Raw genomic sequence first — 18,154 nt, 5'->3', positions numbered from 1 at the left:
CCACTGTCCTGGGTTCAGCAGTGGCAGTCATTTTTTCTCCTTCTTAGTAGCTGGTGCAGCGCTGTGTTTTTGACTTTCGGTCTGGGAACAGCACTGATAACACCTGTGTTTTTAGTTACTGCTCAAATGTTTAGACTGACCAAGGACTTTCTGAGCCTCATGTTCTGCCAGGGAGGAGGGGAAGCCGGGAGGAAGCAGAGACAGGACACCTGACCCAAACTGACCAAAGAAGTATTCCATACCACAGCATGTCATGCCCAGGATGCAACTGAGGGTTACCCGGAAGGGCTAGTTCACTGTGGGGCTGGACTAGGTATTGGACTAGGTGCTTGGTCAGGGAGGGTGGGGCGAGTTATTGGTTGGCAGGTGGTGAGCGGTTGTATTCTCTTCCCTTGTTATTTCCCTTATTATTGGTGGCAGCAGCAGTGGTTTGTGTTATACCTTAGTTACTGGACTGTTCTTATCTCAACCCGTGGGAGTTACGTTCTTTCAATTCTCCTCCCCATCCCCCTGGGAGCAGGTGGGGGGAATGGGGGAAGAAAAGAAAGAGGGGGAGGGAGTAGAAACTGTGTGGCTGACTGGGTTTAAACCATGACAACCCCTCACTAAGTTGTTAGAAAGAAATGAGAAGTAAAGCTTTGTTGAGTTTACTGCTCAGGTTTTCTATTTTGTGTGCTGGGTTTTTTGAGGGTGTGTGTGTTGGGTTGTTTTTTTGGGGGGGTGGTAGTTTGGGATTCTGTAGTGATCAGTAAAGCATTCTGACAATTATTTTCATTTTACTGTCAATTCCTTTGTAAGCCCAGCCTATGATATGAATCAAACGGGAATTGTATAGCTTCTCTCTGGGGTCAGCCCTCCTTTTGAATGGCTTCAAATAGCCTCTTAAATATTTCTTTTTGTTAGTGTCTATTAAAATTCATCCTTTTTAAACTGTCTATCTAAAAATAAATGCTTAAAATCATGTTTGATCACCTTAAATACCATTGACAACAACCAGTGTTGTCTTCTGAACTCAAGCACTCTGGTACAATTTCTGCATGTTTGGGTAGTTTCAAAAAGATCACTCTAGCTGCTTGTATAGAGTATGATGGTCGAGCTGCATCCTTTGCCACAGAAGTCCCTAAACTGGTAATGGTTGTTCAAAACACTTCATCAATTGTAGCTTCTATTTTAAGACACTTTATCATGCGTATGTCTTTAACATTGCATGCATTTTGGTGATGATTAAAGATCTGGCGTTTTTGTTATGCAGATTTTGCATTACCCTACTTTCTGCAGGGGAAATATCCAGAAGGCTTTAGGAAGGAAATGACTTCAATGAGGTGCATATATACTTACATTTATGCTTTCCAAATCTACTTTTTAAACTATCTGCTGTCTTGATTTGTCTACTTTTGGCTCTCAGGCAAAACTTCCAGCTCGCAACTATTTCAATCTGTTATAAGCTTGGGGAAGGCAGATGGCTTTTTTCTAGAATCTGTCTCCCAGTAACAGTCTGAAAAGGATACCTGAAATTTCCCATTTAAATGTTACATTTTTAAATACTGCAGAATATCAACATGGATAGTAATAATGAAATAAGCTAATACATAAAATATAGTCCAACAAAAGCTAGGTTCGAGAATAATATTTTCATAAAGGTAGTAGCTTTAATGTAGAATAGTTGGGAATGATATTTTAGAGAGAATTCTAAGTTGTATGATATTTCACAAAAATAAGCTATGGAGATTTGGCCTTCATAGTTTCCAGGTGTAGTGATATTCTTCCTAAGAAAACCCTTCTCAACAAGTGCAGTGTACAAATGTCCACAGGTATTCTTAATTTGTGAATTGATCCATTTTATATCTTCTTAGAGCTAAGATTCTAGAGTCAATAAGTCAGCTTTAAAAAAATAAATCATGAAACATTCTCTTATTAACAGGAGTTATATTGTAAGAAACTCCATTTTAAGTGACACTTTGAGATAAATTAGTGTTTCCAATTAAATATCCAGAAATCAACTGGATCAATTTGAAAATCAGTTGTTTGCTAAAGGTATGTTATTCCGTTTGAGCTCTTGTGATTTAAGGTATGAAGATAATACAATACTCTTCCATCATATTAACTTTATTTAATTTCAGAATAATTTTTTAAGCCTTTTAGTCTCCAGATAAGTAAATCTAAGTAACTCAAGAAAGAAAAATGACAGGTGAATGACTTTTTTTCTTAAAAGTTCTCTGAACCTTTCACCTCCATATAAGAAACTCCTGCAAGATCTTATTATATTTTTATTCCAAGGTAAGATGTCTTTTCCATTTTACTTTTATTCTTTTGAAATCAAGAAAGCAACTGCAGATAACTGTGTGTCTGTCAGCTTGTGTGTCCCTGAAGTAGTCCTCAACAAACCTTGAGGTCTCAGGAAGCTCCTACATAACCCTAAACTGAACACAGACTCAGGAGTGGAAGTCCATTGACAGCTGTATTTATAGAAGGCTTTTTCTCTTTTCACAGGTGGGTTAAGCCAATTATTACTTTTCACATATTTCTGTGTCTACCCAATTAATGGCACCTAACTAACAGAGAATGCAGTGGATTAGAACTTCTGTTTCTGGAAGAGCTCCTTCAGCTGTTGTTCACTTGTTGCTTCTTTCTGTTGCATTAGCTCCCTGGATCCTTTGGTCACTCCCCAGCCGTCTGGCTTTGACATTGAAGGACAATATGGTCTGCCTGAAGCAGGCTTCAGATTCTCCCAGTATTCTTTTCTTGCCCTAAAGAAAGAAAAAGGAAAATCAGGGTGGTTTTCTTTCCAGCACCTTACAATAGTAAAGGAAATATGTCTTAAATGACCATTGCAGAGGGTCATCTAACTTGCACAGACTGACATGTTTCTCTATTTAGATAAGGAAGTATGAATGAAAACATGCAATGAAATGCTACATACTTAAAAAGCATCTTTTCATGAAAGAAAGATTGTAAGAAACTCACCATTAAGATCTGTTTTACGGTTTTCAATCTTAAATGTCATTAATTACTTCCACATTAATTCAGATCAGATCTTCAGTTTAAAGACAGATGAGAATTTCTGCACCTCTCTAACTGCCCCTTCACCCCTTTCCCTCATCCCCAGTCAGATTTAATTCTTCAAAATTGTTAACACATTGAATTTTTATAGTAATATTTAGACCTACAAATCAGTTAAGCCAGTCTGCTGCATGGACCCATACAAGCTTTTGCGAGGAGTATGTTGGTGTGCTCTCCAGGTCAGACATACATACCTTGCTCTGACCCAGGGTTTGGTATGCATGCTCAGGCTATTGCCCCAGCTACCATGTTTCTCAGAAGCTTCTGGAAAAAATCCTCTTTCAGGAGCCAGCTCCTCAGCTATTGCTCGGATGTGATATGGCTCAAATCCACAGCAACCTCCAATATAACGAATTCCTAAATCATAGGCCTTTCTTGCATAATTTTGAACATCCCATCTGCTTACAATTCTTGGCTCCAAAGCTGCAAAGACATTCATATCATAAGTTTCCACCATGTTCCATTTCAGCACAATTTTTCATAAGAAGTCATGTTGTTGGAAGACTTGCACATTGTTTGCAAAACTGGTTGTAGATGTAGATATACACATTTGAACTGTGTGAGCTAGAATTAATGATGCAAACTTTCAGAAGTCTAGCTTTCAGATTCTGCTGTGCTCTGCTGGGCTATGCTTGTAAGCTTTTTTCACCTTGCAAAACAGCACCTACTATCTTCTGATACTAAGAAACCCAGGCTGTAATTCATATACTTGCCTTTGTGCCAGAGTTCGTAGCTGGAGCATTGGAGTACTTTCGATGTTACATCCACGTTTCCAAAGAGTTCCTAATAAATGATCAATATCTAGGAAATATGATTGCAGTACTCTAATCTGTGAAAGCAGAAGGTATCAGCCTACCTGCAACAGCAATAAGCCTGCTTGTTATTCTTCAGGAATATTTAATAGACTTTTTTCCATGATCAGCTAGTAGCAGCCAGTTGTTTCACTGACAGCTGGGATTTGTAGCTATTTCGTAGTCCATCCTTTGCTTAGTTATAATTCCAGCTGTAAGCAGATTGCTGCCTAAAACCAGTTTTTTCCTTGTGGAAAGTTCTGTGTGTAGATAAGTGAGGATATGATCTTTATTTTGAACCCTTCTCCCTGTTGCAGGTTGTGGTAAGCAGAGGGATTTGATAACAGAGCTGAGAGGACTTGTGGAAAGAAAGGAAGAAAAAATGAAAAGAACAAGTTAAAACATACATCAAAGGGAAGAGGCACAAGCAGGGCAGAACTGGAAAGAAAGAAAAAAAAACTTTAAGGACTAGAAATACAGGAGTAAAGGAATGAAAATTCTCCCACTTCTTTATGCACATCTGCAGATGATGAACCAGCATGGTTATCAGGCAAGTGCATCATGATGTCTGTGCACTGAGCCCTCCGCTGGGCAAAGGAGCTGTGGCGAGGTAGCAAGGCTCCAGCAGCACAGCAGAAAGGTAGGATTCTTCTCCCTATGTCCTTTCCCAAAAATGCTTAACATGCAAGAAGGTGATAAAAAGCAAGTATACTCTAAGTCAAATAGGTAGTTAAGAAACAGGTTCAGAAAATAAAAAGCAGAAGAAAATAATGAAATGTTCTTAAGCATAAAGTTATTGGTCTCAGAGGGAATGACAGGACAAAAGAAAAGTAGATTATGTAATATCAGAAGGAAAAACAGATGATAGCTGTATAATAAGTAAGCTTGTGTACAGTCCTGTAGACATGAGAAAAAGCATCAGAAGCACAATTCATCATTTCATTGTCTCTCATATATCATTATAAAGGTAATGCAAAATTGATACAAAATGATCAACAGTAAGGAGGCAACATCTTGCACTCAATTTATAAGACAGACAACTTGGTTATAGGCAATTAAACTTCATGGGAACAGTACACACTTCTTCATCACACACCCGGACACAGTCCATAGAACCTGAAGAAATCAGGTCCTGAGGGAGCTGGCGGAAGAAGCGGCTAAGCCACTATCTATTGTATTTGTAAAGTTGTAGCAGTCTGGTGAGGTTCCCAGTGCCTGGAAAAGGGGAAACAGTGCAGCCATTTTTAAAAAGGGAAACAAGGAACTGGGGAACTATTAGGCAAGTTGAGATGATCTTTAAGGTCTCTTTCAACCCAAACCATTCTATGATTATATGAATCAGTCCTTGTGCTTCAAGAGCGTAAGGACAGCAGCAAGCTAATCTCTCTGAAGAAACAGGGACAGACCCCGCCATGAGAACTGGTCACATAGGTGGTTGAGAGATTTTGACTGAAAACAAGCAGTGTTTTATGAAAAGAAGCTGCCATATAGATTACACTTTGTGGGATTTTCCCCTTCCCAAAATTGACTAACATTCTATTTTCCATGCCTGTTAATGCATTTCTTCGCTTTATTCAGAATTAAACATCTATAGCTTAACAGTTCATGGTAATATTTATAGTAAAGAGAGATTGAAATTTACGTAATTTTTTTTTTGCTGAGAACCTTGTAACATGCTCCGAGGTTTAGCCCCTCTATATATTTACTCTTAAAATACTTGAGTATGCTTTGAATGTCTGGGACTTTTCTTTCTAAAACACTGTCCTTGCTTAACTGGTAGCCTCTCAGTAACACAGAAGGGAAAACACAGAACACGGGAAAAAGTTCTACAGATAATTAAATACTGCTGGCTTCTAGATGCTGGAGTTTGCCAATACAGCATAACCAACGCTTCCTTAAAGACAGATCTTGTTGGCCTATACGGAGGTTATGTATACGTAAAATATCTAAAAACCTATTTGTGCACGTTGCCTTCCACAAAACCCAGACTTAACTGGGTCAGTTTAATAATGATTTACCAAACTGAAAGTCTGGCATCAAGTGATCAGTTACTCCTTCTGGGTATGGAAAGCATTCACACACAGCCTTCTCCAACTGACTCATGCAGTTTCTAAAAGCTGAAATCTCATACAGATTGCTTATAAAATAGAATCTAAGAACCATAACAACACAAAGAGTGAATGCTTCAATTCACTTGATTACTTACTGCATCTGTTCTATACTTGTTTTGCTTGCAATCAGGAGTTACATGAAGGAATGACTAGGATAAATGAGCTCCTAACACTTTCAAACATCCCAGAATATTTTCAGAACTGAGACATGTTATTATCATTTAATGAATGCCTCAAGCTCTTGCTTCTTTCCTTCACTTTGTAAAGAGAGAATTAAAAAAAAAACCTTCCTGAAAATCACCTTATTTTTTCTTTTTGCTACAAATTCAAATTTCAAATGTTTCAATGCCTTATTTTGTAGTCTGATCTTGAAAAGAAGTGGGTATCATAACTGAAAATTCAAGCATTTTTTTAATCAATTTTGAAATGTTTAGGCTGATTTTGTCCTCTCATGTCAAAGAGATGTGATGTTCTACCTCACAGGGGGAAATAACCCTAAATACACAAGCTTTATATACACATAAAGCATCTGAATCTTTCAGTCTTTGTACAGTTATTCCTGAGCATACATGTGTTGAATCCATCTCCAAACTGCTAACCCATTTGTTAGCAACATCAAAGAATATATTCCCTTTTCTGGTTTCTATTCATTTCACTTACATTAGACTTGCATGACTGAACCATTACAAATGCAATAATCATGCACCTATATCCAGTTCTACATATGCATTGTACATTAAATCCCTACACAGGTAAACATTATAGGGCTGGTGGGATAGATGTCACAACCCAAACACTGGAGTTTTCTTAGTGTATTTGCGCTTGTTCATTTCTTTGGACTGTTCCTAGCTTTCCTCAACATAATTCAATAGCACAAAGAAGAGCGGCATTTTCTAATGGAGTTTAGGGTGTAGAAAATGCCAGACAGGATAATTTGGACTCATCTTATTGTATAGAAGGACACCCTGCAGTTTCAGCAGTACTAAAAGCTGGTGGGGAGGGAGCAGGGGGAGAGAGCAGGCACAGACAATTAAAACAAACAAACAAATTAAAGCAGACAAACAAAACAAAAGATACCCTTGTCTTACCAAAGGGAAATTCTGGAAGATCAATAAAACCCTGCTTTCCACAATCAGGTGTATGGAAAGCAAGTGGTTGGGACATCAGGTGGGCTTTCAGTTTAGCTGCCTGCAGGCCCTCTTTCATCAGTTTTACGGTTTCCAGGGAAGTATCTGGATCAAAATGGCAGTTGACTCCAACAATAGAAGCACCTAGGAGAGGAAAATAGCTTCAAGTCACATTTCCCCAGGAAGTGGGAGGTGGAGGTTCGTAGCCACAGCACTCCAGAAGCAGAGCACTCCATCTTTACAGCAGCATTACACCAACATACACCAGCGTTATGAAAACAAGGCAGTTGGGCTAGAGCAAGCCTCAACTCTCCTGGGGTTGATTGTTCCATTTACATCTCAGTTGCACTTCTCTTTACCTTCCTGATGATGATGAAACATATTTCCCACCCTCATTACTTTTCTTATCAGTGAAGACTGGTTATGTACAGACACATATGCAAATAGCTAGCAGGTTCCTAACACAGGTTTTGCCTTTGGATTTCAGTTCTAACTCCAAAGGGAAAGAATAGTTCAGAATAGACATAATAACCCCTGCACCATCATTCATCATGCCCTTGATAGATTTCTTCTGCCCTTCCCCTTGTTCTGCAGAAAATACAGCCTTTGATGGGCAAAAAGGTAAAATTTTTTCATCCTCTTATTCTTTCATCATGGGTTTGAACTGTGCTCCATGCATTTCTAGAAACATGAGTAGAGAATCAAAGGTGGCTTTGGATTCTGCTTATGTTTCCATAACTTGCATTTGGCTTTGTAACCAGATTTGAGTAGGTGAAGGATTTTGCTCTATTCAGTATCAGCAGGCAACGGCTGTTGGTTCAAGTACCAGCCTGGTTAACAGGGATTTCACAGCTGCATTCTCATTTGTTTCTTATTTTTTTACAAGTCTCCTATAGTAAAGTACACATAAAGACTTTCCTACATGTTCCAAACTTCATTAGATATAATTGGGAAGCTACCTGAGATACACATACATTTATTTATCTCAATACTTAAGGACTTTACTTTGTTCCATACTTTTAAAGGGCATCTTGAAACAAGTTCTTACCAGCCTTTACCAGTTGGACAGCGCATTGTCCAGGTGGCATTCCATGCATGTCTCCTTCTGGACCAATGCACATTGTAGCTGCAACTGGCTTTCCAGATTCTTTTAGAACTTCAACTGCCCAGACAGCCTCTTCAACATGTTCAAAATACTGAAAGAAATCAAAAGTAGACTACTCCTGTTTCTACTACTACTGCTTCTGAGATGAAGCATAAATACATTAATCCAGACCCCGAATTCACAAGAATACAACCTGATTCTTTCCTGAATTCAACTGAATTCACTAACTACAGTTGAAAAAGGATTTTAAAGTCAGTAAGTAAAACTAAATAAAAAATAGTTATACTCTTGTTTCCTTGTTATACTCTTGTTAACCTCCCATACAGGAGGTTAATCAGGTATTAATCCCCCAAGAACTCTTTTCATACAGAAAAGTTGCCTTAGGTTGGTTACAGTATAGGAGGAAATAGGAACTAGTCAAGATCACATTAATCTATCCTATTCATACCAGTACAGAATTTGATTTGACTGAGGTAGAAATTCAGGTCTGAGGGTTCCTATTCTAGGATGCTTGCAGATGCTATTGTGCATTTAGAAAAATACCTAATGCTATTGGAATAAAAGCATAACATAAGATTTTAAAGGAGGAAGCAATAAATAATTGTAATCCTAAAGCAGACTAGACATATTGTAGTAACACTGTGACTATTGAAGGCATGTACTTTTTTTACAGATTTACCTCTGCAATTAGGAAGTCCACGTTCTTCTTCATAAAGATATCTAGTTGCTTTCGAAAGACTGCTTTAACCTCTGCTTTATCCTTGCAGTTTAAGTATGATGGTGTTTGACTGACTCCTCCAGCCACTAAAGCATCACCTTCATTAGCCACTTCTCTTGCAATGTCACAAGCAGCTTCATTAACTTTCTGGCACTGTATGAATATAGATTATATCAGTTTTACCTCGTCAGAGATATCTGTGTAACTTCGGAGCACAGAAAATACAAAAAGAGTCAAAATCCATAATGATTTCTTCATATTCTTCTATAATTTAAATGGATTCTTAATGACATTGATCAGAAAGATCAGCATCTTTCAAAAAAAACAAACAGCAAACACTAGGAAACAAATATTTTGCGACTTGTAGATCATCATATTATCAAATACTACAAAAACATATTACCCTTAATGCATCTTCTATGAATAGTCTATAAAAAGCAAATATTTAGTGTGAAGTGGAATTTTCTTTGCCTCTTATCAGTTAGTTACACTTAAGTGTATGATTTTATTCTGACACTTTATGGGTGGAAAACAATGCGTAGTAATTTCAATTGATTTGTCTTTTTTTATAATGTATTTAGTATTTTGAGAATTTACAAAATTTAAGAGATTGCTGACAGACTGTCTTCCATTTTCATTTGTGCTCACGTACACATTTGAGAACCCTGGGAGATGGATTCATAAGCTAGTTAAAGCCTTGAGGAACCTGCTTCTAGAACTAGCAGTTAATCAATCTTTAAAGCTTTGCTGCAATGCATTCCCTGTATCAGGTGCTTTCACAGCCCTTACAATTTTGCATGGCAGCAAGAGTTGCAGCATGGCTTGTTTCAGAGGCACTGTGTTTCTAGTTTCTAGGACAACCATTCAGACATTTCGATGTATCTATTGAATGTGAAGGTGCAGCATTTCAAATACATTTGGTCATAAGACATTTTGGTCTGACCTCTTAATTAAGCCTCAAGTGTTTCCCTCTTGTCCAGATTATTTAGATTTCTGGCTTGGGATATCTTCAAAGATATTCTGTCTTCCCTGATCCCTGGAGAATCTCCTCTGTTTTGCAAAAGTTGAAATAGACAATAGGACCAAAGGGGGAAGGATCAGAGAACATACTCAATGGCAAGTTTTCTAGTCTCAAAGGAACTATCTAGAAATGCTTGTGCCAGAAGTCCCAGAGGAGCTGGGGCCTTCATGTATTGAACACACCCAACATCATACAACTCCTTTGTGTAGGTGGTAAGAAAACACAAGCATGGTACTTGTGTTGCTGTAACAGATTACCCTTACATGTAAGAAGGGGGATACTGACCACTGTGTATACCTTGGATTTTTAAGTTGTTACTTTACTGAAGATGGGGTTCTAAAAAAATATTCCATTCTCATTAGCCACTCATTGTCAAGGATTCTTCAGCATTTTAAAGTTGGTTTTTGTTTCTCTGGATGTTAAAGCATTTGTTTCTTTCACTGTGCTCTCTGTGCATTTAATCCTCCCTATACAATTCGCATAAAAACTCCAGCAAACTAATCTCCTCAGATGGAAAAAATACGGTGTCAACATCCTCTTTCCTCTCTTCATCCTTGCCCTTTTCTTTCTTTTTTTTCCCTTTTTTTTTCTTTGTCTTTCTTGCTATGCCACACTCTGAAATTTCATCAGCTAATACTTTGGTCTTCAAAACTGTTATGACAAACAGTCATACACTTGATAATGTCTCTGCTAAGCCTTTTGAAATTAATCTATTTATTTCGTACCTCCATCAAAACAGAGTTTTACTCACACTTATTTTCTCAGCTACATAATTGCCCCTGTTCTCTAGTTTGTCCTCACTGGCATAAAAGGTGAATGTCTGTAGAACACTGGATCCAGCTCTGAGGAATTCACGGTGAAGCTGACGAACTGCAAAGAATTAAGAGACAAAGAAGAGATGTTTGCTACAGTTATTACTGTTGCTATCCCAAAATTAAATGTTTATTGAAGTAATGTTACTGTGAAGAAGTGTTTACTAGAAGAGCCATCATGAGATAGTAGAAGCAGTACTCCAGTCTGTGTAAAATTTCTTTCTTCTCCCTTTCAGAACATTAGGTAGAAAACTTTCCTCATAGTTTTTCTCCAGTAAGAATGACTGAAGATTTCTATTTAGTTTATCAGTAGATTCAGTTTTGCATGACACCTTGCCTGTCTTTTACTTTCTGCAGTCCTTCAGCTCTCCCAACTTCATTTGAAAGAACTGCATACTGATGTAGAAAGGGAAAGCAGACATCTGACAAAAGAACATGTAAGCATAACAAGGAATAGAAGACAAAAAGATCATAAAATGAAAAAGCCTTATTTTCTTAGCCTCTAGACTATGAAGAAGAAAACAGAAAAAAGTATTGTGGCAACAAATACAGGGGAAGATGGTATTTATATAAAAGAATACAGTGTTCCATTACCTTCTCCATTTTGTGTTTTCTGTTTTTGTCCCTCTACAAAACTCTAGCTGAGTCTAGTCAGGCAAAACCAAAGCTGTTTTGCTAAATAAACCCTTAATTAAAAGCTGATTTCTTGGTCCGGAAAAGTGAATCGCAACAGAAACTTAATTCTTCTCATAAGTCTGAACATGATGATTTTACTACAGAGCCAATGCTTCTTTTAAAAGATAGGTTGGCATTACTTTTAATGGACAGATTTCCTACATTTGGCCTTTGGGAGCAGGCTTTGTAATGGTAGTTGTGCCTTCATCACTGTAAACAGTACATTGGAATTGCCACAGCAGGAATGGAACAGGAAATGTCAATTGATTTTATATATATACACCTGAAGAACAATAATTATAATGATTTCTAACACACTAATGGTCATGTAGAGCAGATTTAAAATAGCAAGAACAGGAAAAAATTATTCCCTAGATACCATACACAGACATGAGAACATTGCAGTTTCTGTGGCAAATGTTTAGGAAAGCTTTCCTGAAGTCCTGGGTTATTATATCTCATTGTCTACAATGAGACAATCTGAGTCATTAGGGAAATGTGTGAATGTGTCATAAGAATAAAATTACTCCCCTCAGCTGAAACAAATACAGCCTTCTATGCCAGAGAAGCTCGAACAGCAGTTTTTGTTGCTACAGTCAATCTGCATACATGCAAGCAAGTGTGCTTTCATTGAAAGAACAGTGTAGTGTCCCTTGCTTTTCTCTACTGGTACAGTACCTCATTTCTAATTTCAGTCTTGTTAAATCACAACACTGTGGTTTAACGCAATGCTGCTTTTCCCAGCAGTCACAAAGACCTACCCAGGGACATTGGTTATTGCTTAGCTACAGTTCAAAAAGTCCCTGGAATCAGCCTGAACTACCAGGGTTTAATTTCATATGTGCCTATGCATATTGGTCACTACAAAGCAACATCTGATCAGGCTCAGAAGAAATATTTAGATCTCATTTCTAAACTTGTCAGTCTTGAAAATTTCTCTCTTGTAATACATGCAATGGCCTTGAACTCACTCCCTCTACTCTTCATTCCTTGCTGCATTCTCAGAACCTCCCTTCTTCTCCTTCCTTTCTTCCTTACAAAGGACAAAAGACTGGTTGTGGTATGGATTTTACACCCACTGACCTACCCAGCTGCTCCTTCTGTTCTTTACACCTGTTTTCAAAGTAACATGACTCTTTAGCACACAGGAGCAAAAAGCAGGAGGCTGCACACTTTATGAATAGAAATGAACACATTTCCAGTGAAGGGTGTATTTATAAATAGTCTGAGGGGCTTATAAAAAATAAGTAACTATCTTACAAACATGAGCAATTATGTTCTAGGAAATCAGTAGCAATTCTTAGAAGGTTGGATTCTAACCTATGACTACTAATCAGTCATTTAAAGCAAATCTGTGTGCCAATTTAGCCAATTCAAACCATCTGCAACTGTCTCTATGTAAGGCCATGTCTTGCATTCCCCGTAAACTGAAATCTGTGCTTCCCAAAAAGACATGTGGAAAGCATCAAGGGCTCTTGATGTGCAAAATAAGTAAGTAAAGAGAAATAAAAAGCATGGAATAAGTGCTGTGATTTGTAAAATGGAATTTGTAGGGGCAAACAAAGGTAGAGTTGGTGAAAAACAGAGAGGTGATGTGGTATTTCAGGGGGAGATGAGAGTCAGCAAATTAGGTCACTCTGTAAACCTGTGCTGGAGGTCTGCATTATCTAAGGCTGTCCATGATCCTAAGTTAGGCATGCTACACAAAGTGACACATGAAGGCCGAGAAGGATTATGGTGAATAAACAGTTAAGGTGTAAAAAGCAGTGTGATAGTGAGGGCTAAAAATCACTCCCCTCCTTTTCCTCCTCTTCCTTCTCCCCCTGAATAGAGAAGCCACTGATCTGAAGGGGCAAACACTTAGAACAAAGAATTTTTTTGTTCTCCAGGGTATTCTGAATTTGCTTGTGGAATTAACTGCACATCATACTACTAGGGCAAATGCTTTCTTCTAATGAAGCCTGCATAAATAGATAGTAGCATCTCCTTTTGCATTACTTATGCTAAACACTGTAATCTTTATGCTGGAAGGCATGGAATGATTTCTCCTTTTGATTCTGACCACTTTAAGAGAGTTACTCCATTAAATTCTTATTGCAATTCTTAGGTTATTCTGAAGTTTATCATTCCCCGTTTCACAATGGAGCCAGATACATTAAATACTCCCATTCCATTGTTTATTAAAAACTGCTATTTTCCTGAAAGCATTAATAAACTATATTAATTTGTAACAACATAGAAGTCCTAGAATGACTAGAACACAACAAAGCAGTTAACAGGAGAATTCTTTTTCACAAGATACTTTAAATGATAAGCTGTATATCAGCTGAAGGACAGACTAGACAAATTCAAGAGACAGAAATCATTGAATGATGTTAAATACAAAGATACAGTATCTAGGTCAAAAAGTCACTGCATTGCAAATTATTGAAGACTGGGAGAGCATTCTGGAGAGGTACCACTACATGTTTGCACTTCTTGTACTCTTTCTTATCCAACCAAGTGCTTTGGGCCAGCATTTGAGCAAGAAAAAGGGGTAAGATCCTTGGAAGTGTTTAAGGCCAGGTTGGATGGGGCTTTGATCAACCTGGTGTAGTAGAAGGTGCCCTTGTCCATGGCAGTAGGGGTAGAACTAGATGATCTTCAGTGTCTCTTCGAACCAAGCCTTTCTATGACTCCAAGATGAACATTTGGTCTACATAGTCTTAGGCTGTTCTTAACAGTGCAATTCTAACAGTGTCAAGTAACACTTCTATTTAAAAACCTACTATATCTTCCTATATATTTATTATTTAGTCAACCATATTTACATTCACTACAGGATTACCATTTCCAAGTAAAACTGACCTGCTTCTGGGTGCTCTACAGTTGCTTCAGGAGTCCAAGGCCCAGCTTTTACGTATCCCCTCTTTTCAAGAGCAAAGACAAATCCTCCATCTCCAATCACAATTTCTCCAGCATCTAAGCGCTCTAGAATACCCTAAAGAAAGCAGGATGGCAGGTTAACAATTACAGTTCTTCAATTCTATAGGCTTCATTTGTCTTTTTTGCCATTTCCTGCATTTGCAAAGCGGACAAGTATTTGTGGGATACCAAAACCATCTTAGCCATAATAATAAAAGCAATAAATTTCCATCTTGAAATTCTCTTTAAAGAGTGATAGATGGTCTGTTTTAATATGTTCATATATATTATGTAAGATTTTTTATTAGTCAGTTTTATCCTATTCCAGAGATACAGTCCCCAGAATTAAAGCAAATTGTCTAATTCCATGCCTGTGAAAGTAAAATACCATCTCAGATTCCCCTGTAAACTACATGAAATAAACTACTACTTAAAATGAAACTCTAGTATCACTGACCTTTTCATCAGCTAATTTGCTCCTTAGCAAATTTGCTCCTTAGCAAATTAGCTCCTTAGCAAATTAGCCTCAGCACAAGTAGGTTGTGACAGAAAATGGCACAACAGGTATCATAGAAAAGTTAAGCATGTCACATTTGCTTACCAAATAAAACATCTCAAAATGCTGGCCTCCATTGTCTGACAGACTTTTTACTGGCCTGGGTTTGCTTACCTAGACTTAAGAAATGAAAGAAAATCCTGCTTATTTTGCACAGGCCTGAAATGTTCTAAGATGCCAAATTACAGACCTTACAGCCCCTGTGATTAACCTTGCTTCTGCCTTGAATTTGCTAATGCAAGGGAGTATGAGGCTTTTTTTGTAAAATTAAAAAAAAATGAGAACAACATATAGTGGTTGCACCTAATACATACTATTTTTTATACTGTTTCCATTGCTTCATTGGCTTGTACAAATCTTCTGAAAAGTATCTTACTATTACACTAAATAGAATTATGGTTGTAATACAATTGGAGAAATTAGTCCTATTTACTTTAAAAAGTGGATGAATTCAGACCTATTATATCAACAAAGGTAGTGGGTACAGGAAAGGGATTAATTAAAGGCAAGACTGAAATTTTCCTCCATAGTTATCTTTTCTTGGTGGCACAGTAGCATTTCAGTCAATGATACTTGAAAGAGTAGGAAAATAGAAGCTTTGTGGACGTAGAGTTGAGTGTGGTTTTAGTACTGAGAGGAAGGGGATTTTAATAATCAGCCTCCAACCTTTAGTAGATTATCTTTCTTGATAATTTCTCCTGCAGTAATTCAGTTACCTTACATCTAGGAAAAACAAACACTGACAGCATCTCATGCCTTTAGGTGGCATGAGTATGCTTTTCCAGAAGTGGAAGAGCTGTATCAACTCTGCCAGTTCCAGTACCAAACAGAGCGGTGTTAAGGCTACTTGGAGGCTACACAGCCTGGCTGAGAGGGTTGGCATTTTTGGCTCAGGCACTGAAATGGCAGCAAGGTGGCAGGACTTCTATACACAGTGCTGCTGTGCAGATGAGCTTGGACAAGTGCCAGCTTGCAAATCTCTGCAGCACATTCCATTGCACATTGTGGACATGATAAAATACTGACCTGATTAACTTTATAACTTCAATAAAGTGTGAAAGCTTTTACCTTTCTTTTATCTTTTCTTTTACCTTAAGACCTTTGAAGGCCCCTTCCAACCCAAACTATTCTATGATTCTGTATGCCCTGCAGGAGCAAGGCAAAACTCAACTGGCAATACTCAATCTCCAAAACTCAGCAATTCTCAATATGTTTACCAGTCATGCCTGTATGTTAGGGAATTCTGATCTAAATGTAGATGTCAGAGGCTTTGTAAAGATTGTGTTTTCAATTAACTAATCTGCAGTTGTAACAATGCCTCAAATTGTGCCAGAGAAGGGCACTCAAGGGATCACTGGTTGAGTCCCTGCTCCCTCTGCCTGCCAAGGAATCTTTTATAGACAGAGCCTGCTTCAGAATAATATACAGATGAGTGCAGAAGAAATAAAACCAAACCTTTAGCGTATAAGCAGCCTCAAGTCATTGCTTGTTAACTGAACAATGAGTAATAGATACATGTTGACATCATATACAGGTATATATTCACATACACTACAACCAACAGATTTTTTCTTTTAACAAGTCACTTCCAGGATTTAACATAAGTTTTCCTTCACAGTTCTAGCTTTTTTAAACAAAATAATCTTCACTTTTGACACACAGAAGCAACATAAGCCATGATCAAATACACCATAGCATCTTAATATGTAATATACTGTGATATATTAAACCTGGTGTTGGGGCATCTAAGAGCAGGTGACAACTACAAAGCACAACGTACTTAACAGAATCTTACTTTGTTGTTTCAGATTGGCTTAAAATAGAAATAACTCTTTTGCAAACTTTATTACAGGTCTGATATCATCTCTTCACACCTTTTTTACTTTATCTATACTAGGTAAAATACCACTGGCTCAACCAGCATATAGCTAGTGTAAATTTAGCATCAGGATTGTTTTGTTCTGCCCCAAAGACCTAGAGCTGTGAGCTCATGTGTAATGCAGATCCAAATTTTAATAACAGGTGATCTGGTAGTACACAGACCTGGTATTAAATAGCAAGAATTAGTACCCCTGAAAAGCTAACCAAGACTTTTTTGAGTCATCCTTTCACTGCTTTACTTTTGCTGCCATACACTTCTTCCCATATCCTTGTGTTCTCTTACTCTAGACTTACATGCTACACATAAAAACGAGTAAAACCAGTTCTGTGTAAGAAGTATGCTATTAATGTTACGAGTGTCCTTCTGAATGGAAGACAGAATACGTGATTCCACTGACTTTCCCAAGCAGCAGTACAGAGTAGCAGTACTGGAATACATCAGAGGGTTTGATTTAGACATTGTTCATATGTTTACCTTAATGGCCATAATGGCTGATGCCTAGATAACTTTTTATACTGGCTTATTTCTTCAACTAAACAAGGGTGCAAAAGGCATGCATATGTTGGATACTGTGCTCATACTACAACCACTGTTGGTATTCAGTTACATAAATCAAGAGAAGAGCAGAGTTGGAAGGATGCTGGAGGCAGAAATCCCATCCAGTGATGGTTAATGTTTAAAATACCATCTTAATGTGTTGCAAGCACTACTCAATTTACATATCAAACAATATTATGCAAAATAGTTTTGAACTTTGGTGACTCTATGTGTTCAGAGAAATAAAAATTCCATGAGGTGTTACAGCATTAAATTCAACCTAATCTATCGAGCTCATAATGGGGTCCAAACATCTTTGATGGCTCCATGGTGAACAGGTGCAGTTATGGCTTTTCTTTAGGTTTTCCCAATTTGGCCTTACCTGCAGAAATACCCAGTACCCTACTGGGAGGTTAACAAGCACAGCTAGTGGCTGTGCCCGTTCGGAAGCAGCTTCTCAGGCCAGCCATCCTCCGCGCAGACCCCCGGAGAGCCTACGGGGCTGGGTTGGCGGCCTGGTGCAGTGGTGCCAGGAACAGGCCCAGCGCCTCCCACCGCGCCCAGCAGCATCGCCGGGGACACCTCTCCCGTCTCCCGCCGGTGCACCCGCGGCAGGCGGCGGAGCGGGACGGACCCACGGGGAGTAGGGAGAGGAGCGAGAATTACCCTTTTGCCCTGTTTCGTGGTCTTCCCGGTCGGCAGCATCTTCCTCGCCCAGGGACGCTGGCTGCCCGAGTCTGCTCGACCGGCTCGTCACTAAGCTCAGAATACCCCGAACTCTCCGGCCATGCTTTTATAGCCCGGGAGGAGGCGGGCCGCGGTGGGCAGCGCTGCGGGCAACACCCCGCCCGGCCC

General features: G+C 38.5%; 1 protein-coding gene across 2 annotated transcripts; it reads right to left on the bottom strand.

Annotated features, from left to right (window-relative positions):
- Positions 1-704: 704 nt before the first annotated feature.
- LOC133280867 (betaine--homocysteine S-methyltransferase 1) lies at positions 705-18,100 on the bottom strand. Of its 2 annotated transcripts, none has more exons than XM_061475891.1 (8): positions 17,966-18,100; positions 14,268-14,400; positions 10,685-10,803; positions 8,874-9,065; positions 8,138-8,285; positions 7,051-7,233; positions 3,255-3,483; positions 705-2,747 (listed from the first exon to the last, which is right to left on the bottom strand). In XM_061475891.1, the coding sequence occupies exons 1-8, from the start codon at positions 18,002-18,004 to the stop codon at positions 2,573-2,575; spliced, it is 1,218 nt and encodes a 405-aa protein (XP_061331875.1). In that variant the 5' UTR covers positions 18,005-18,100; the 3' UTR covers positions 705-2,572. The 2 variants fall into 2 exon arrangements, with proteins under 2 accessions (XP_061331875.1, XP_061331876.1); XM_061475892.1 differs by lacking the exon at positions 17,966-18,100 and adding an exon at positions 17,448-17,740.
- Between the last annotated feature and the right edge of the window lie 54 nt (positions 18,101-18,154).

This window comes from Pezoporus flaviventris, unplaced genomic scaffold, assembly GCF_033815535.1.
Source record: "Pezoporus flaviventris isolate CSIRO_AGI_PZ_B2104156 unplaced genomic scaffold, CSIRO_AGI_Pfla_v1 ptg000090l, whole genome shotgun sequence".
NCBI classification, from domain to species: domain Eukaryota; kingdom Metazoa; phylum Chordata; class Aves; order Psittaciformes; family Psittacidae; genus Pezoporus; species Pezoporus flaviventris.
The sequence above is the reverse complement of the archived record's forward strand: the minus strand, read 5'-3'. Positions and strand labels throughout refer to the sequence as shown.

Coding starts and splice junctions, on each gene's coding strand:
- LOC133280867 (XM_061475891.1), bottom strand. CDS start 18,004: ATGCTGCCGACCGGGAAGACCACGAAACAGGGCAAAAGG. Junction 8,286..8,873: donor TGGACTTCCTAATTGCAGAG/GTAAATCTGTAA, acceptor GATTTCTTTCAG/TATTTTGAACATGTTGAAGA. Junction 2,748..3,254: donor AAACCCTGGGTCAGAGCAAG/GTATGTATGTCT, acceptor TTCTTTCTTTAG/GGCAAGAAAAGAATACTGGG.